The sequence below is a fragment of the Pelecanus crispus genome, chromosome 7 (assembly GCF_030463565.1).
Source record: "Pelecanus crispus isolate bPelCri1 chromosome 7, bPelCri1.pri, whole genome shotgun sequence".
NCBI classification, from domain to species: Eukaryota; Metazoa; Chordata; class Aves; order Pelecaniformes; family Pelecanidae; genus Pelecanus; species Pelecanus crispus.
The window spans coordinates 51,258,678-51,280,220 of NC_134649.1; the positions used below are offsets into that span (position 1 = coordinate 51,258,678).

At 41.9% G+C, this 21,543-nt stretch overlaps 1 protein-coding gene across 1 annotated transcript; it reads left to right on the plus strand.

The window, feature by feature from the left end:
* Positions 1 to 1,778: 1,778 nt before the first annotated feature.
* Positions 1,779 to 20,787, plus strand: IRAK2 (interleukin 1 receptor associated kinase 2). The gene is made up of 13 exons (XM_009493022.2): positions 1,779 to 1,965; positions 3,816 to 3,995; positions 10,368 to 10,538; positions 11,248 to 11,354; positions 12,687 to 12,881; positions 13,326 to 13,390; positions 14,078 to 14,192; positions 14,931 to 15,040; positions 15,422 to 15,617; positions 17,258 to 17,320; positions 18,381 to 18,581; positions 18,744 to 19,260; positions 19,642 to 20,787. Exons 1-13 carry the CDS (start codon positions 1,779 to 1,781, stop codon positions 19,758 to 19,760), a joined length of 2,226 nt encoding a protein of 741 aa, XP_009491297.2. The 3' UTR covers positions 19,761 to 20,787.
* Positions 20,788 to 21,543: the final 756 nt, after the last annotated feature.

The window sequence follows — 21,543 nt, forward strand, 5'->3', positions numbered from 1 at the left end:
GGCCATACACAGAGTCGGATGCATTCTTTCCCCTCCTTTTGCCATGAGGCAAATAGTCTAAAAGATTTCACAGGTTTTTTCCAATACCCAAGGGAAAGAAGCGTCCTTTCTGCCTGCTTTTCTCCAATTCTATGCAACACAAATTTCAGTCTCATCTTACATGACTTTCAGAGATGCTCTGATCATCTTCCCATGACAGAGAGTTTAAGTATGTGTCAGAGGGACAGTAAGCAGGGAAAAGGGAAAGGAAAAAAACATAAATTTAACTATTATTGTTGAAATAGTACTACTGCTAAAACAGTTAGGTCCCAAGGCAATCTTTGAATTGTGATATTTTAAATAATAATACACTTTGGATATTTTTGCTTAGTTTTTTTCCTGTCTTTTGACCTTGTACCTGCATTAATATCACAGTTTTCAGCTTTTCCTTGCCACAGGGTGGGTAAGAAATTCATTGTTACTTTAATGGTACTTGAAAGGTTCATGATTTCTGAGGCAAGAAGTATAGAAAACTGCCAAAGTTTGAAAGTTTGATACTGAAAACGAGAGTTTTCTCTTGTTTTCAGTAAATTTTGTACTGTAAAATATATGCAGATTATAAAGAAATGGTAAATTAAAAGCTCTGACAGTACTGTTTGCAATTAATGCAAAAATCTAGGGCTAAATATGAACAAAAAGAACTGAAAGAGGGTTACAATTACGTATTGCAAACCGCTCCATGGTGGCAGAGGTATAAGAACTGTAAGGCGCTCCAAGCAGGTATTTTGCCAGAAGCATTTGTAGCATGTACACTGGCAAATTAATTAATTATCAGTTTTTATCAAAAGCAGGTTAAATACAAAAAAAGGGAAAACTAAAAATTTAGAAAGATTGTTGACTTTAAGGACATATTTTAAACCTAATCCTTGCCTAGCGAGACCTGGCCATATGACCGCTTTTGATGTTTTTCACTTCTCACTCCCTGCATCCGCTACACTACTACATATAATAAGTGAAATCCTATACGCTGCAACGATTGTAAAATCCTGGCAACAGTCAGACCGGCGGCAGGATCGCTGCTCAGCATTAGCTGGCGGTGCTCCTCGCTGCCCTCTCTGCTGGCACGCGTTTCTTTCGAAGATCTCGTGAGATCTTTGAAACTGGCTCGATTCCCAGCCCCCAGCACGGAGGGGAGCACGGCTGGGGCAGCTCTTAGGGGGACCTATGTTTAAAAACACCACCCCCCACGCTCCCCACACACACACACACACACACGAGCAAACCACTAGCTGACTGCCCGGAGACGTGGCCAAAGCCCGGGCTGGGCAGTCGAGCCGGCTCTGCCGGGCGCCGCTCCTGACCTACGCGCGCCTCTGCCTGCGAGCAGCTGTTGCCCAGCCTGGCGGCAATACCAGCTGCGCCTCACAGGCAGGAAAGCATCTTGCACCTCCATCATGTGAAACTGGTAATTTGGCAACCGGGCTGGAGCAATAGGCGTTCATGGAAAGGAAAATCTGATTTGCATCTGGGGCCCGGGCCTGACGTCAGCCCGAGCAGGAAGCAGCGGAGTGTGGTCTGAGCCTGCCAAGAAACGTGTGCCTGTGTCACTCGGCTCTTCCCCCAGCAAAAAGCAAGCCAGGCCAGGGTGGGGACAGGCTCTGAAGGCCAGCCCCTTTGAGAAGAGGAAGCTTTTTGAGAAAATCAACCCTCCGCGGCACACAGAGGAAGCAGAGACGCGGGCGTCACTGCCTGTAGCCGTAGCCCCTGCCCGAGGCGCGCACCATGCCGAGCCGCTGCTGATGGCCACGGTGGGGACAAGGGACTCTCCGGAGAGGGGCTGCCAAGCGATGACCCTGCAGCAGCCGCCCCTAGCCCTGAAAGGGGGCTCCCCCCCAACTCTGTACGTCCACAGCATGCCTGCCTGGGTGCTGGAGGATTTCTGCCAGAAGATGGACTGCCTGAGTGACTACGACTGGATGCGATTTGGTGAGAGGGGGACGGTGGGGCAGGTGGGCTGGCAGCAGGGCTGGCGGCCCCCCGAGCCCACGGGGCGGCGATGGGGGCACACGGAGTGGCAGCGCGTTTGGGACGTGCGGTCGAAGGGTGCGAGGTTCGGGCAAGGTGCGTGGCCGTCCCCACGCAGGGCCTCTGGCGGGGTCATTCCCTGGCGCTCAGAAGAGCACGTCCTGTAGACAGGGAATTCCCGTCTGGTTTGGGGATCAAGTGAAACGTCTGATTAATAGGTGGAATATGGACTTCTGTGTTCCCTTGGCTTCTCCCGGGCAGCCAGGCTCCCTCCCCTTGCTCTCTGCTATTTTTTTGCACTCCCCTCTCCACGCTTTATCTTCTGCTACTTCTCACTGCTTGCCTGTTTTCACAACATCCCTCACATGTGCTTAGATGCTCTATTTTTTCCTTTCTTCCTTCACATTGTGTATATTCCCTCATGCTTACTGCCCCTATTTTTCTCGCTCCTGGCCATGTCCAATTAATAAGTATAGAAAATGTAGTCCCTGAGTTTTTTATTCTTTTTTCTGTATCCCAGTGCAAACAATTCTAAGCTGAATCTTTTCATAGTTGGCCTACCTTCCTTTATTTAACGTGATTTAGTTTCATTCAAGACTTCACTAACTCTGTCTGCTGAGTAAACTCTTACCCCACTTAAACTTGCTGACTCATCTGTGCTACCTTCGGATGCGTAAAACTCTCCATCTAAAGCCAGCTGAGGTGTGAACTCGGGGATCTGTGTTTCCGCACGCACACCCCCGGGCCCCCAAGCCCCTCTCCTTCAGGCTAAGCAAGAAGCGCATCGGGTGCGGGTCAGCTGCGAGGGGCCGAGTCAGACAGGCACCTTCGGTGGGTACCTCCGCCAGCCCCCAGAGACCACAAATGAGCACAGCTGCATTGACACAACATCCCCTGACGAGGTAACCGTGTGTCACAAACCACCGTTTCAGCACGCTTCGCCCCAGCCCCTCTGCCCTAAGGAGCTGGGGCTGCCCCTGCCGTCCCGCAGCCGGAGGGGTCCCCGGGGCGGGCGAAGGCTCCTGCTGCCGCGGGGCAGGCACGGGCGGGTGGGGAAGCTGCGACATAACCCCATCCCAAAGCCAGGGGTCTTCTTAGACTCGTTCGTCGTTTCGCCGTTCTTGTTACCTCGCCCTCCTCTAGCCCACGGCGCTGCAACCAACGCTTACGCTGTGGCCAGGTCCATCGGATTTAGCGGGGGCTAAATAAGGGGAGGTGGATGACATGTTGGTAAGCGAGCCGAGAGGAGTACAGCAGCATACCGTGCGCATTCAGGAATCGGGACAGAATATGTAGGGTCAGCTTTAGCACGGTGTCTCCTGCTCTTAAAAACAGCTGCATTTCACCAATAGGTTTGTCTGACTGTCAGTAAGACCCCAATGATTCAGTTACTATCTGGCTTACCATAATACTGGTATTTAGTAATGTAGACAGGAGTGCAGTCTCACTACTGACTTCTGTCACCTATTTTGGGAAAATCACACCAGGAATTTAATCTGAACTTATTTTGGTACAAAGTATTAAGGTGAAGGAAGATTATGGGGAAAATATGCTGAAACGTGTGACTGTGTTTCCTTTTTGGGTCTCTGATATAACAACATTTTTTCCAGAATAATCAAGGGAATAAAAGGAATATCTTTCTTTAGGAACAGAATTTTTTTTCACGTCCACATCGCTTATTTATTGCGATCCTTCCTTTTAAAAGTGTGCAAATGAAAAACCAAAGCCGAGTCTCTCACCTTAGCTTTCCCTGCTTGCGCTTGCTTGTTCTTTCTAATTTTTAAACAGAAATATCCATTGTCTCCCACTAGCCTCCTACGTGATAACTGATCAAACAGAGCTACGGAAAATCAAGTGCATGGAGAAGACGGGGATCAGCATAACAAGAGAGCTCATGTGGTGGTGGGGAGTGAGGCTGGCGACGGTGCAGCAGCTCCTGGACCTGCTGCGAGCGCTGCAGCTCTACCGAGCGGCTCAAGTCATCCTGGACTGTGAGTGCTGCCCCTTCCGCCCGCGGGGTCTCTGCTGCTTCTCAGAGCGCCTAGGCCCAACCCAGTACATCTCTCTTGCTAGCTGAAGAAACTTTTTGCTGGCAGTCTCATGCTCAAATTCTAAAATTCCTCCCCCGATTCCAATTTTCTGCTCTCTCAAATAACATGTGTGGCGGGAAAGGAAGAGGTGACACAGAGGAGGAATCGGCGGTCCCCCGAGTTCCTCATCCCGCCTTTGTAGTGGCCATCTTAGATGCTTCCAGAGGTGCCAGCGAGAGACTGGCTGTGCTCTGAGCCAGGGCCGGTACATCAGACAGGGTTTCAAAACAGAGCTTCATTATGAATGTTTTAATTTTTCATACGTTCTTGTTTCGCCATGAAATTTTGTCATGATACTCCAATTGTCAACAGAGTAGAAAAACCTATAATTGGTTTTGCCTATGCAGCCTGCTTTCCTGCACCATAAGAAAAAGGTTATGAAAAATAGAAATGGTCTATCAACTACCTACATTACTAATTCTTTATCCCACTTCGTATTTTCTCTATTCCTATCATATGTTCTCCTCGCTCCCTCCATAAATTAAACAACTGTAGTCTTTTCTAACTCTTTGCATGTAATTCTTCTCACCTATCTCCAGTTTGCTCTATTTCAGATTTATCTTTTTGAGGTAGGATGATTGGCGTTTGAACCCAGTGTGCCTAGTTAAGGTAAATGATTGCCTTATAGAAATCACAACGCTTTTAATTACAATTTTCCTCTCCATTTTTCTCCATTGAAAATTATGTTTAAATTGCAGCTGTCCATTTTTGTAAGCCAAATTGTACCTTAATCCAGTTCTACCACGAAATCCGTTGAACCCTGGACAACATACTGTCTTTCTGTATTAAGTTGCCCCCAAAAGTTGGGAGTGGACCACACTCCCCTTTTCACACTTTCTGGAAATGAGCTGTTTGTATGAATTTTACCAGTTCTCCACAGAGAGTTACTAGAAAGAAAAATTACAGATTTTTGTTATGTGGCCAGAAATGCTTAGAGAAGTACTATCCAGGTGCATATGGGAAACACTCAGAGCTTATGAGGGCATACGCTTCCACAGGTGGAAAACGTGTGGGAGCACCATCTGCTTCTCACATTCCGCGACGGGGAGCCTGTCAGCGACACGGGTGGTTTTGGCGTACATCACGTGCGGCTGTTGTGCAACAGCAGCTCCCGGGCAGGGCAGGCCCGCCAGCGGTCAGGGGCACAGCTGGCGTTCGCTGCACTGCAGCTAGAGGCATTTCTCATGGAAAGTCCAATAATGCATCAGTTTTCTTGCCACGGCTTTTCTTTGTGTAGGGCTGCTGTTTTTCTGTAGTTTCCTGGCATTAGGATGACTTTTAACCCTCATTTTGGTATGGCAGAAAAAAAATCTTTAGCAATGGTATTCTAAATTTCTATTTTCTTTTTTTTAAAAAGGAATATTAAGCACTACAGCACAAGCAAATTCTGTCTTAGTACATCAAACACAATAACAACAGACCCTAACAAGAGCGTTGCTCAGTGAATATAACTGATTTTGGCATCACCCCTATGCAGCTGTTTGATTCAGCAGAGCTACTTTCTGACTGAATTCAGTCACAGCATTCAGCTTAGGAGACACTAACAATTCTTACTCCTCATTCCTCAGGAAAGCAAAGCAAGCTACAGGAAAGTGAACTCAAATCTGGTTTAATTTGTATATCAGTAATCCAATCGTTAATTTAGTCACAGTGACTGTGACTTTGAGGGTCCAGTCTGAGTGGACAGGATTGAAAACAAAATCTTGATTTTTTTTTTTTTTTCTTTTTTTAAATCTATACATTGCATAAATCTGATCTAGGTATCACCAATGCAATAAGCCTGGCTCCCTGATAATGGTATTTTTATGGATACTCTGGAGTAGAGGGTGACTTCCATGATGTGATGACATTTTTGCTCTGTGCCCGTTCAGTATTTAACACAGCTGATTGCTAGTCCATCAAGAGAGTTTCTGGGTGCTCTTATGTAACACAGTATAATCTACCACACCTTGAACTCTAATTAGTTACATTCCTTGTCTTCTTTTCCTGTCAGAGCACATTCTGGGGCCCAACTTTGTTTATGGCTGGCTTATTTCAGTGTATTCCTTTACAGAGTTCATTGACACTTCTGTAATCCCACTTTACATTTTGTGATTTAATTAAAAAAAAAAAAAATTGCCTTCCGAGAAACATAAAAATTGAAACTCAAAAACTACTGAATATTTTTACCATTACATAACAGCAGCAGCAATTTTCAACATAATTTTAATCTGTCACGGAGAGAGCTGGTTTTGTTCAGTTAGGTATCATGCCTTTTCTCTCCCATGTGGGTTACTTTCGCCGTTTTTGCAAAAGCTAAGTTCAAACAACTTAGAAAAATTACTTGCTATAACTGAGATGCTGCTGCTTTCACCCCAAGGTAGAGGGTTTTCTCTTCTCTTACAGGCCTTTAAAACAAGACCATGAGTAGATTTCAAAGATTAGTTCAGCACATTGCAGTGGTGAATCACTGCAAGGGAAGCTTCATGTGTTTATTTCAGAGCGCTGTTGCTTGCAAACCACAACATTGGCTGATGTATAGCACCTTCAGTAAGCCGACCCCCTGGAAACCCAGAGGCTGCGCAGAGGATCTCTGATCATTAGGCCTGGTCCTGTCTGCAAAGGCCAGAATATGGCACTGGATCAAATCCTGGCAGGCAGCATTTTAAAGCCCCTGACAAGATTGCTTCCCCAAGGACCAAGAAAGCTTTGTCCCTCTGATTATGTGGAATGCAAAGAATTAGGCTTCCACTCCAAGAGCAGCTTCCAGCAACAGTGCCATTAAAAATAAAGATACAACACAGACAAAGATAATCATCATCACTGCACAAAACATTCACCAGCCTTCTGTTTGTCTGACTGGTTTGCTTTAAGTGGTATGTCAGTACCACTGTGGCCTGTGCAGTACGCACGTGCCTTCAGCTTCTGGTACAAGAGGGGATTACCTGCTTTCTCTTGGGCTTCTATGATTCACCTTTTTTTTTTTTTTTTTTTGAGCTTTCTCAAAAACATTTCTGAGACTTTTTGGACTTCATTGCCACAAGCTGCAAAAACTGAGGTTCTTCCCTGTGTTAAAAATAAAAACTGAATCAACTTCCTCCAGGCTGGAAATCACACTTGGTGATCTCTGCGGAAAAGCTTGGTTTCTACAAATTGTAGTTGGCTGATGCAAGTAAACAGGGGTCTTTATAATGATTTCTGTGGGCTAGATATTAAATAGGGAAAGTAAATATTAAGAAATCATGGCAAGAAATGGATATACCCAATTCAGCTCACTAAGACCCTGAACTGATGTAATAGATCTAACATACCTTTGTTTCTCTGATTTCCTGTGTGACAATGGGTGAGCTACAATATTGGGCTGTTCCATGAAGGGCTTCATACGGAGGTAGGAGTGATTTGGGTTTTGACTCTGAATTCTGGAAAGCATTATGCTTTAAACAAGTGATGCACAATGCAATTGCTCACCACCTGCTGACCGATGCCCAGCCTGTCCCCGAGCAGCAATCGCTGCCCCAGCCAACTGCCCCCAGTTTCTATACTGGGCATGATGCCATATGGTATGGAATAGCCCTTGGGGCAGTTGGGATCAACTCTCCTGGCTGTGCCCCCTCCCAGCTCCTTGTGCCCCTGGCAGAGCATGGGAAGCTGAAAAGTCCTTGACTGGTGTAAGCACCGCTCAGCAACAGCTACACCATCAGTGTGTTATCAGCATTCTTCTCCTACTAAATCCAAACCACAGCACTGTGCCTGCTACTAGGAAGAAAATTAACTCTATCCCAGCCAAAACCAGGACAGAAGGCTAGATAAAGAGGGTTTAAAAGAGGATGGAAGAGACAAATCCTGTGGAATGATCAATTTGCAGTTTTGTTTCTGGATGATCAATATTAATTTTTGTTCCAGATCAATTCAAATGCAATAAATTGCAAAACTACAATTAAATGATCTTTTTAAAAAACTTCTTATAGTTGTCTTTTACACTGAAGTCCATAGCAAAACTTCGTATTAATTTAAGTGGCAGAAAGTCTGGATTATTTTGGTGTTCTGCCATGTGGAATTAGTAAATTTTTTCTGGAATTAATGCAATGCAGGCATTCCTCTGTGTGCTCAGTCATAAGCAGAACTGATTTCTAGCAGGATCTTTTTAGGTTTAGACAAATCTTTGAAGTCTCTACCCTCTATTTCTCCTTTTTTGTCTATGTCTGAATATGCTTACTCAGGTGATTCCTCTTGGGCAGATACAGAGAATACATTGCTTGTTCTATTGGGCACTTTAGAAAACTAAGTGGTTCTTCACCATACTTCTGTTCACTGTGACTTAAATGAATCAGACACAACACAGGTAGATGTTTTGCTGGCAGATTACTTCCAGGAGAATTCTATCTCCCTTCAACAATTTCTTGCACTACTCTAGTCCCACTTCTGAATGTCCACAATAACAATTTTTTTCATATGTCAGTTCTTTAGCTTCAATGGTGACCTGTTTGTCTGATGTGCAGGAAGTTGTGAAATTCATGAAAACCCCTGAAAAATAGGTTGAAAGAGGGAAGTGATTTCATTTTAGAGACTTGTAGGTTAAAGTACAGGAAGGAAAAGCCAACAACTGCAGAATACAGGGACTGCCAGTTTTGACTAAAGGCCTGCAGACTGTTTGACAGCTAATTTCAAAACCCCGTAAAGTTTGGGATTTCATAGCATTTGGACACAGTAATAAAGAAACATACCTAATTTTTCTGAGTTTTAATTTTAAGATCTAGTTTCATTCAAACCTGCATTCAGAGGTGACATTGAAGAAGGTGGATAGAAACCCCAAACAGAGGTCAAAGGAAGAAACTTGCTGACATGAACGTGCCCACTTCTACCATTATTGTTTTTCATACACTCCGCTTCAAACCTTAGTACGCTGAAACTGGCATAGCTTGTCTCCTCTTAACCAGTTCCACTGAATCTTGGGTTATTGCAAGGAACACACATTACGAATTAAACATACTGCTTCTTGCTTGTTTCGGATACTCCCAATGCGTTGTTGGTACAAAAAAAAGAACACAAAGCTATTACCTGATTTGAAACGCAAACAGGGGCCTGTGGCTTTTTGATTCCAAGATCATCACCATGCTTAAGATACAAAGCTGATAAAACAGCATGACAAAAACCCCTTGTATTTATACTTGTGCTTATTTTCTTTTATATAAAAATAAAACATTAATTTTGATTTTTAAGAAAATGTTAAATGTATTGCTGACAAAAGGTGCCAGGTAGAAACAAAAGTTTAGAACTAGAACCAGGAAAATGTTGTTATCAGGCAGTAGAAAGTCCATATATCACCCCCAGTGCACACTGGGCATTTCCAAGCTCCTTTTCAACCTCCATTTGAAATGTATTCATGGGTAAGAATTCAGCTGCTTCTTCAGGAGATTTTGACAGCCTTGTATATCACAGTATCTTGAAATTTTTTTTTACTTTATTTTTTCCCATCCTAACTGTAGCCTAATCTAATTTTAGTAATTCCCTCTGAGATGTACATACTTTTCAAGTCCCTGTATGCTGAAAGCATCTTTGTACTTCTTTTAACCAGACTTCAAGCCTGCTTTTTCAGGCCTGATTCTGAGATTTTGCCAAGCTGTATACAACGTAAGATCTTTTAGAGCTGTAGTGAATCAGTAATTTGGCCTTTAATTTTTTCTTATGTATCAGTAAGTCTTGACCTTTGACCATTTTTATGTTTTCCCCAGATTGTCTCTGGTTTGTTTCTTTCTGTTCATAAGTAAAAGTACAATTCTTTATTGCAAATAGTTCTATATAGGAAAGTGTTTTCTGGGAATGAGCATGGTCATGACACTAAAACAACACAATTCAAAATAGTCCTACAATATTTAACTGACTAAACCCATTATAATGCTGTCAGATTTCCTCTCAGTCCCATCACAATTAACAAAGAACTAGATGCCTTCTCTAGGCTGGGCAGTATTTGTGATTTGAGATCATTGGCTAAAGGATGCTATATAGAAAATGACAAAATAAGTATACTGTTATTGCTAATTTCTGTGTATCTTTTGCATAGTCATCACTGGTATTTGTTTGAAGCTATCACTTCTTACTAATTTTCAGTAGTAGTTAAGGTCATGAATATGGTCTGAATTTAAATGCCAGTAGTATTCCAGCAATTTAACAATAAATTACTTGAATATTCATTTTAGTTTTCATGTTAATTTAAAGTCTGTTTCCTGATAACTGATTAGAGCCTGACTCTGTTTTCCCTCATAATCTTCATCTTTCCTTTGTTCTCTTTTGAAGGGACAGCAGCCTCTAATATTACCATCTCTGAAAAAGAAGAGCTGGTGGAGCCGTCTAAACAGGAGCACATATCTTTAACTCCCACAGGAAACAAAAACAGAGAGAGAGAAAATGAGATAAGCCTGCTGCCATCACCAGACTCTTCACACCTGGGAGTATCACCATCAGGTAGTAAGTAAAGTAATAGATGCTGAATTTGCTCTAACATTGAAATGACCATATAGACAAGACTGCTTCCCATTCGCTTTCAGTATAGTGTAATGAGTATATTGCTCTTCAGAATGGTCACATTTGAATATTTGCCTTTCTCCTTGGACTGTTGTCTCGTGAGCTGTTTATTTCTAACTTTAGCATATGGCCTCCTGCTCCTCCTTCCTATAGCTCTCTTGGCCTTGAGAGACGCTGGCTATGCCTGTCCTGTGGGATCTCAAGACATTTCCCAGGTCTCTGTGAACACCTTGGTCCCATCCTGGCTCCACACTAAGACTAGATCAGCGCACACATTTCCTGCCCCATGTCCCTCTCTCCATGCGAATAAATCTAGACCAGAAGAGAGCCGTGCACGGGTCAGCAGGCCCCTCTGCCTGGGAAAGGGAGGGAGCAAAACCACAGGACATCCTGCGGAGAGCATCTGACCAACAGCATAGACATAAGGAGCTCTATGTCCCCGAGCCAGGACTAGAGAGATCCGCATAGTCCTCTTGCAAAGAGGAACCAGGAAAACAGCTCCCTGTCTTCACACACTATGTCACATTTTGACAGCTTGTCACAGATTATCCCTGGTTAGGAAATTCAACAAAATACCCCAGACTTTCATAATTAGTCACAGGCTGTGGTATAAAAATAAGGTGTATTTTCAATGCTGTTATTTCAATTTCAGGTGCTGTTTCTGAAGGAGCCTTGTATTCACTCCCTTTTCCACCACCTCCCCCAAGAGACCTTTTGAAATCCTTTCAGTCAAACCCTCCCGTCTCATCAAGTGTGAAGGTAAATCCCTTCAGTACTCATTGATTATAACAATGAAAATCACCTTTATGACATTCTGTGGTTTTTCAATTAAAGTTTATCCCTCTACTTGTATAAAATAGAGATCTGGTGAAAAAGTGGGGCTTGATTACAATTTGTTTGGACTGAACACAATACCAATGCTTCAGTTAGATTACTTGCACTATACATCACTTTGTCAGTGAAGGACCAGGGAGGGAAAAAATTAACAATATTGCATACTGCATAGCTCAGCATGGATAACATGCCCACAAATAGCAATTAATTTTGAAGGAATTTCCAGTATAGATGTTACAGAGGTCTTAACATTTCTGGTGTGATCATAGGACAGTGCAATATATACCACTGACTAGTCAGAATGGCATACTGCTTTTAGTTAATTTTATACTTAAAATGTTGTTTCTGCTCAAAACTGGGCTAGCATCAAATTTAAGTCAAGTTGCCCAGAGCCTTGTGTAGCTGACAATTGAAAATCTCCAAGGATGGAGGTTCCCTCACCTCTCTGAGCGCTTGTTCCAGTGCTTAACCGTCTCACTGTGGAAAGTTTTTCTCATATTCCTAATGATTTCAGCACACAGTCTCCTGTTCTTCCTCCCTATGGCTCTCTTGTCTTTAAAATAGTCTAGCTAGATTTGTCCTACAGGTTCTCAAGCGTGTTTCCCAGATCCATGTGCACACTCTGGTCCCGTCATGGTTCTGTCTTGGCCTGTTTTCTTTGGTTTACTTTGTTCGAGTTTGTTTTAAAGAAGATTGTGTTTTAAGACTTTAAACTCTTCCAAAATAACATGGTTAAAGAGTACCAGCTGGAAGAGAAAACTGCTGCAAAGAATGCAGGAGTTTCAGAGTTTCTTGAGAGGGAGTTAATGTTTTGTTTTCTCAAGTCTGGAGCACATTAAGGTTGTGAAAGCTGCATGATTAGGCTACAGTGGAACTGTAATAACAATTTGCATTGGGGCTTGCCACACTGGAAGCAACAAATTATTGTGCAGCCAACACCAGATGCTTCAGAAGTAGATGTGAAGTTCCTATGAGAACGTAAATACATTATGAGGGACCCTACTTTCTGATCCAACTGTTTCTTAATATATGCCCCAGTCTCTTCTACTATGCAGAGTTTTTACATCAGCAAAACACATCAAGATGGGTATTACAAAGGGAAACCCTAATGAGTGATTGCACAGTACCTTTCACAGTTTCTTTCAACAATCAGAGTGATTGCTTAAATCATGGAAAAGAAATTATGACACCTGAAAGAAGGAAAAAGCATCTGAATTTTCATGAGATGATAAGCTTGTTTCTTCTACAAATGTGTAGCCTTGCAGCTCTGCTACTCCTCAGCAGGAGACAATGACGGATCTCCCCAGTGGGAGTCTTTTGTGGACCCAGAGGGAAGTTACTGATGCCACAAATGGTTTCAGCGACAAGAGCAGAATTTGTGAAGGTACTTTTGCGGATGTCTACAAAGGTCAGAGGAACAACATGGTGTATGTCATCAAAAGACTGAAAGAGGCAAGTACTCCATCTTTTCTTTTTCTTTGAAGGGGGTATGTTGTTAGTATCTCTTGAACATTAGCAGTTCTTGTTTAATATTGTATGGACAAGGAACCAGAACAGCTACACAAGAGGAGAGGTAAAAAGGAAATGATGTAAAGTAAGTAAACCTAGATTTAGCAAACAAATGAGAGATATTTTACTCATGTGAGTAGTTTTATTAATGCTATCCATGGGAGTAGCCTGCAATGTAGCTACCTGCATTGATGATTGCATCAGAGGTGTCTTTATGCTGGTTTTTGTTGTACTTTTCAATTAATTGTTGCCTTTGACACAAAGTTGCCATTAGTGATACTTGCCTATTTTCTAAAGCAGCTTGTCATCTGGAGACTGAAAGATCTGTATAAATGCAACATCTTACTAATTACTATTGACATTCTACTGCATGTTTTCATTTTTCAGACGGAATGCACAAGCCCAGATTCCATCCAAAGATTCTTTCATACTGAAGTCCAGATTTGCTTTCGGTAAGTGGTTCCCTTTCAAATGCAGTCTGCACGTATCCTGCATGTGGCCTGTTGCCCATGTGTTTAGTTTAAGACTGATCATAGAATCATAGAATCATTTAGGTTGGAAAAGAGCTTTAAGATCATCAAGTCCAACCATTAAGCTAGCACTGCTAAGTCCACTACTGAACTGTGCCACATCTACATGTCTTTTAAATACCTCCAGGGATGGGGACTCAACCACTTGCCTGGGCAGCCTGCTCCAGTGCTTGACAACCCTTTCCATGAAGAAATTTTTCCCAATATCCAATCTAAACCTCCCCTGCTGTGTCTGTCTCCCAGGCACTATGCTGTTCTGGGGACGGTGGGGTTCTGCACTGCCTTTGCAGGAGCCCTGGGGAAACAGCATGCCTCCCGGTGCTGCTGCAGGTCCCGGCGGAGCAAACGCAGCCGCTCTGCCAGTCCTCAAGATGGTGAGGAAGCGGTGCCTTCTGGTGCTTTGTGTCCCTCTTACTTGCTCAGAACAGGACTGCGCTGTGATGATAGGTTAGCCAGCTTTCTGCAGTCCTGCTCAGGGCCTTCTGTGCTTCCATCTGCAGAACACAATTCCCAGTTGCCTTGAATTTAGGAATTTATTCCAGCTCAGGAATGTATTTTTCTGCATTGCTCTTAGTTCATTTGCAAATCATTGCTGATCTGTGCCTGCAGGTGTTGTCACATCAACATCTTGCAGCTGCTGGGTTTCTCAGTAGAAACTGAATTGCACTGTCTGATATATCCATGGCTGCCTAATGGATCACTACAAAACAAACTTCAGTGTCAAGTAAGCAAATAATCTGGGTCTGTTATCTATCTGTGATTACAAGTTCTGTCCTGTTATTGTATGAAAAGCAGTTATATCTCTTTGAATTCTGAGAAACAGCCAAAAAAAGAAAAGTGCCCAAATATCATGACTGCAAGTACTAGAAAGGCTGCAGCTCTTTCCAGTTTCTCTACTGCAAAGCAGACCAGGTCAACAGCAAGTTTCTGCTGTGCAGCCTTTAGATTTTTAAAGTAATATGGAATCTGCAAAATGTGTCTATTTGTATTGTAATATTTCATTGGATTTTGGCATGTGTTTCCATAGAATCCATCATCATATTCATTGGCATAACGTGCTATGAAGTTTTACAGGGGCTTAAGAGGGAACAGTTTGAGATGTTCACACCTACTGAAAGAGCATTTGCAGAGGAGGTCACAGGGCAGAGAAGCATCAGAAATGCCATCCATCAAAACCAGCGCTGTGCCTCAGTAATGGCCAGTACTTGAGGCTTTGGACAAGCGTGATCCTTGCTGTATCCTTATCTCACTGTGTCCTATGGTGGGCAAAATGTGCAGCACAATATATAAAATAGGTTCCTTCCTTAGACTAGGAATCATCAGTTTCTGCCTTGGACCAAACTTTTGATTTAGGTCTAAATTTGGTCGGGACTAAAACTAAGTCTTTGGTTTTCAAAACTACTCATGTCTTAGAGTTTTTTATTCTGTAAAATACCATTTTTTTTTCCTCACTTCCTTGCAGGATGATTCTGCTCCACTGACCTGGGAGATGCGAATTAGCATTTCTATAGGACTCATCCGAGCTGTAGAGTATTTACATAATTTTGGAATTCTTCATGGGAATATCAAAAGGTGAGGGGTTTGGCTTATCAGCACTTCCTTGGTCACCTGTTAATTCCAGGATTTCTTTAACAATAATGGCTGAAATCTTATGCAATTTTGAAATCCATTTGCAGTATCTCTCTGCTATCTCTTGTTCTGTAGGGTGTTCACCGTTTTATGTTAAATCTGTCTCTCCTTTCTAAAAGATGGAAGTATATTCCTTTGAAGTAATTTTTGGAGTGCTTGTTCTTCCCCCTCTCCCTTTCTACCATTCTTTATCCTTTCATTCATACACAGCAGGCCAAATGCTGGAAACTTTCAGTGCTTAACTTTGAAAGTAAAACTGTAATCCTTTACCTCAAGTTAAAGTAATACTTGACCAATATTGTTATTTGTCTGTCTTTATCACAGCTCAAATGTCTTGTTGGATGAAAACTTTACACCAAAGCTTGGACATTCAGGCCTGCGATTGCATTCTGTTGATAAAAAATCAGAATATGCTATGATGAAAACAAAAGTCCTACAAGCTTCTCTCACTTATCTGCCAGAAGATTTTATCAGACATGGGCAGTTAACAGAAAAAGTTGATATATTTGGCTGTGGTGTGGTACGTTGCCTTTTTTCCCATGTTCTGTTGCATTCTTTGATGCGTCTAGACGGGAAACTGGACATAAGAGCATGTGCCTCATATAGTTGTTTTGCCAGCCATTTCATATCATAGTTGCTGACTATATAATGTGTTGCAATCCTGGTTTTAATTATGTTCACACTCCAAATATACTTCCATTTGTGGCAAAGTGAGGTGAATCTTTTGAACAACAGAAACAAAATTCATTCTTGTTGCAAAAAAATTATTACTGCTGATCGCTTTAAAAAAAAAGGTGTAGCAGAAAGATTGCAGTTAGGTTCTCAGGATTCTTGCAGATTTGCCACATGAACTGCTACAAACATCACCTGTTAATTTGGAATTTCAACTAAAATAATTGATAGTCTATGATGTCACCTGTCTCTAGGTGTCTCCATTTAAGTAAGAAGTTACTCTGTTCAGTGTAATTTCTTAACTAGATTTAGAATTACTTTCTCCTCATCCTTTGTTTCAACAATATCTACCAAGGCCAAGTGCTGGGTCCTGCACTTGGGTCACAACAACCCCATGCAACGCTGCAGGATTGGGGAAGAGTGGCTGGAAAGCTGCCTGGCCAAAAAGGACCTGGGGGTGTTGGTGGACAGCGGCTGAACATGAGCCAGCAGTGTGCCCAGGTGGCCAAGAAGGCCAACAGCATCCTGGCTTGTGTCAGGAATAGCGTGGCCAGCGGGAGCAGGGCAGGGATTGTCCCCCTGTGCTTGGCACTGGTGAGGCCGCACCTGGAATGCTGTGTCCAGTTTTGGGCCCCTCAGCACAAGAAGGACATTGGGGTGCTGGAGCGTGTCCAGAGAAGGGCAACGGAGCTGGGGCAGGGTCTGGAGCACAGGGCTGGTGGGGAGCGGCTGAGGGAGCTGGGGGTGTTCAGCCTGGAGAAGAGGAGGCTGAGGGGAGACCTGATCGCTCTGCAGCTCCTGACAGGAGGGGGCAGGGAGGCGGGTGTTGGGCTCTTCTCCCAAGGAACAAGTGATAGGACGAGAGGAAATGGGCTCAAGCTGTGTCAGGGGAGGTTTAGATGGGATATTAGGAGAAATTTCTTCATGGAAGGAGTGGTCAGGCATTGGAACAGGCTGCCCAGAGAGGTGGGGGAGTCCCCATCCCTGGAGGGGTTCAAAAAACAGGCAGAGGTGGCACTTTGGGACATGGTTTAGTGGGCACGGGGGTGTTGGGTTGGTGGCTGGACTGATGGTCTTAGAGGGCCTTTCCAACCTTAATGATTCCTAGTTTTACTTTCATTAAAAATAATCCAGCCACCAATCCAGGAAACATGAAATTATTACTGTGCCCTTAACTGGTTTAGTGGTGGACTTGGTAGTGTTAGGTTAATGGTTGGACTGGATGATCTTAAAGGTCTTTTCCAACCCAAATGATTCTATGATTCTATGATTGTACTGAACTATAAAATTTGGAATTGGCTGTTGAGGTAGATCTGAAGTGTCATAAAGATTGCCCAGATCTGGCATTGTTAAGCTATCTGAAGTAAAAATAGTATTCAAAATGCCCTGGCAGTTCAGTATTTCTTTAGTTACACAACTCATTTTTAAAAATAGAATTAATACTGAACAAATTGTTTTATCTTCCAAATATATCTTCCTACTTTTTAGGTCTTAGCAGAGATACTGACAGGGATTAAGGCACTGGATGAAGGAAGACACCCTATTTATCTGGTAAGAAAAAGCAGGAATAATGAATACCAGTACAAGTGAATGGGGTTGCTGTCATAAAATGAATTTTCATTTTATATAAATACAGTTTGTTATTTGCAGTCCACTGTACACATCCCGAAGAAGGGGTATTTAGAAGCCATATCCTGGTTCCATTAACATCAATAGCCTACCTGCCTTTAGACAGAAGCAGAATATATATTCCCACTTCACATACCACACTCATGAGTGCTGGCCCGATTATATTAGGCGATACTCCAGAATAATTGGTGTTTAAATACATGCTTACTTAAGAGACAAGACTTTGTGCTGAAATGCTGCTGCACGGGTTTTACGTGCCAGAAAGAGGTGTTATGAGCCAAACTGCATGGGGAAACCTGGGTAGGTGGTAACCGCAGTTGCTCATCATGATGTTTATCAGGCGTTTATGTATTGCACTAGGGTCTGAAATTAATATCGTGGCCAATTTGCCCAAGCTGTGATTAGAACTACACAAACTACTTTCACAAGCAACCAGAACTGGCCAGGCTCACTGAATGCCATTAACACCATCTTAATGAAAACAGACTCCACCTATATGCCTTCTATGGGATATGCTCCTTCTGATTTGCCATCTTGTTGAAGCCTTTGAGGGGAAAACCATAGTATTCTTACTTACTATTTCCAAGCAATTCAGCAATGTTCAAATGGGTTCAGAAAATAAAGGATCCTAGGTTTCTGATTTAACAAATGTTTGAAAGGTCCCGTGCAAGAATGCTGCTATGTGCAGTGTTGGTTATTTTTCATCCCTATAAGGGCATAAGCCCAGAAGATCTGGGTCTGCTTTAGTGAATTTGACATTAGGCACATGCAGAGAAAACCTATGGCCTCTTCTCTCCTGTGAAAATGAACATTTCTGTCAGTTGCATGAATGGAGATTCTTAAAGCTTGTAAGTCTGTAAACCAGTCATTAAGGAGCAATAATAACAAATACATGGGGAGCCTCCTATTCTCAGTGATTCAGATAGAAATAAATGTTTGTGTTAATTTTGCCTTCACTAATGTATCTCTTTCCTTTGAACAGAAAGATATGATTGCTGATGAAATTCAAATAGCGAAAGAAAGCTCATACTCCAAAGTAAAAAATTTTGAAAAGCTAGCTGCCAAGGAAATATGCTGTAAATATCTAGACAGGAAAGCAGGACACTTGCTGGAAGAAGTTGCTATCGATTTTGCCTCAGCCGTCTGCCTTTGTCTGAGAAAGAAGAATTCCAACATAGCAGAGGTAATATTCTAAATATGTGACCAAGATTTCACTCTTGACAGCAAGGTCTAAAGCTGTAACATTCATGCCTTACTTATTTTTGAGTGTGTTGACATAGGAGAATATGTGTAAGCAGGGGTGCAGGAATTACTCTGCATTCACAGATTTTGTTGTTAAAAACAGGTGCTTGAAATTATGGAAATAGCTGAAAATAAACTGAGAGAGCATTCCATCTGTGGAGGCAGCACTTCTGGATTCTCCATGAACACTCCAGAAGAAACTGATGATGAGATAACTAGTCTCAGCACGGACATGCCTTCTGCAGGGGAGAACGCAGAGGACAGCACGCAGCCAGCGATCCTGACAAGTGCCAATCCATGCACGCCTTTAACAACAGTGGTGTCACCTGACATTTACTGCGGACAGATGTCAAGGGTCCCTTGTGAATCGGATGAATCAAGTAGTTTTATATGGAATCCTTCAGAAAGGTGTGCAGATGAGCTATCTAGCAACAGCTGTAACAATTCAGAAAATACAGTGGCCTGTGATTACAGGATCAAGCAGGAAAAACCTGCAAATGGACTCCAGGAAAGAAATGCGGCGTGCACCAGAAGTGAAGACGTCTTGGAAGCACCGTCTACCGCACAGAGCACCTTTCAACAAAAAAATGCAGAACTTGACTGTTCATGTTCTTCACAAGGTAAATCTAGATAAATCTGAAGGGTGCATGCAGAACATTCAAAAGCATATGATCTTCGAGCTGTTTTGGCAAAACTGCCCATGCTCCTGTTATGATAACCGAAGTCTTTGTAAAACCGCTCTAGTATTATAATAGTGGGGGCGAACTACTCTCTTCTCCAGAATTGCTTAGGTTCTTCTTCCTACCTCTAAATACATTTCAGTAAACCTTTTCTCCCTGGTTATGATTTTACCAATAAATCTACAAAATGTTTTCTGTTTTTCTGTCAGATTTTTTTCCTAAGCCAGTTCTGGGTTTTTTTGTTTTAATTTAGAATTATCATCTATTCCTTAGACAATAGATGGATTTTTTTCTCAATATTTGGGCTTTTTTGTTTTTCAGCATTAGCCAGAGAGACATCGTGGAAAATAAAGATAAATGATCAGAAAAAGAAGCTCATGGAAAATATTTTGCTGTATGAAGAAGACAAATTAAACAGTTCTGAACTTTTTGAATCATAAATTGGATGGATTTATTAGCAGTGGCCAGCTCGGAAGAAGAAATAAGGACTGTCTCTTCATTAGAAAGATGGTAAAAGTGTACCTTTCATGTCAGGTTAAGTAGCAGGTTTGGATCAGAAATACTAGCCCTGACTGAAGAAAACAAAAGCGATCACACTGAGAAGAAACAGAAAATATCTATTCTAAAGCAGATTAAAGCACAGTGCCACTCTGGGAAGAGAAATGCCTTCTTCCTTTTTATCTGCAATGTAAAAAGATATGACAAATACAAACAATTGCCAAAATAATTTATGATCCTTTTGCAGTGTATTTCAGAAAGGAGCTACATATAATGTATGTCTTATTAAAAAGCACAGTGCTAGAAGTTACAGGGCAAGCACTGATCAGCAACCAGTTAGCAATACCCTTTATTGTTATCCCACGGTGTACAGGCAGACGCAAATCTTCTGAGAGATTGCAGGAAGTTTCAGCTTTCACATGAATCTATCCTATTCCATATAATCTTAGTCCACGTACTCAAAAACACTGCATTACCAGAGAGGGGAATTTTTATGCAAGTTCTCAGATGTATTCTACATGACTCAATCTCAATTTGAATTGCACTGAACATAGTTGTAAGTAAATAATTTAAGCCACGGTTAGTCTACTCTATGAGCTGCTCTACTACAAATACACATATAACACCATTTGAAGTCTAACCTTTAAGTTTCACTGTCAGGAGCTCTAAGACAGTGTTTAATACTTCATAAGAGTATTTTTGGAAGTGAATTTTTTCTGAGTGTCCTTTACATGTTGTTAAGGTTTCTCATTGTGTTTCACATGGTAACTGTTGTATATTTTGGATTAGGGACAAGATTTTAATTTAAAATATCTTTACTTTTGTTACAGGTCACTTGAAACTTGATTTGTTGTATTTATTTTAGCAATGGGTTAAGGAATCGGTGAAAGATGAGCTAGTAAATGGACCTGTTCAGGGTGCCACGCTCACCACATATTCTCAGAGCGGAATTGTTCTGTGTGTCTCTTGGCTTACCCAGCATTAGCAGCCTTGGGGTCAGCCTCAGTGACCACACTTAAAAAAAAAAAAAAAAAAAAAAGAAACTTGTATGCTGTCATATTTATTATCAAGTGAAAGCCCCCTTAAGAAAGTGTCACTTTTATTGTTATGACTATTTATTATTTGTAATATTGTTAGCATATTCCACTCTTGTGCAGTCTAAGAAAATATAAACAAAAAGAACTATCAGAACATGTAGCTCAGCTTACAGACAGGTGACTGCTGCCTCCTTACCAAAGGTAATAAGACCCGATGTACAGAAATGGCTAAAATTCGCAATGGAGTTCAGGGAATATTTTAAAAAAATATGAATTTATATGTAATTCTTTTCATTGGAATTGTGTAATGGTATAGTTTTCCTAGCTTTACACGAAGGTCTCCATGCAAGGCCTCATATCTTCTGTATTTGTACAGTACCCAGTTCATTGTAGGTACTATTATGAGCAAGTAAAAGTATTTTAACTAAAGACCTGAGTATTAGAATCATCTACACATTTATCAAATTGATTTCTACACTAAAAACTGGTAAAATTCCTTATTTGTAAGTGCCTTGGATACTGTCTATATATTTGCCAGTGTCAGGTTTTTTTATTTTACCAGAATCAAACCAAGAAAACATTGGTATTGACATAAGAAACATTGAGTATATTCAAGAGTGGTCAATAACTGCATAATTCTACATGAGATTTAATTGAGATACTTTATGGTGCTGAAAATTTAATATTC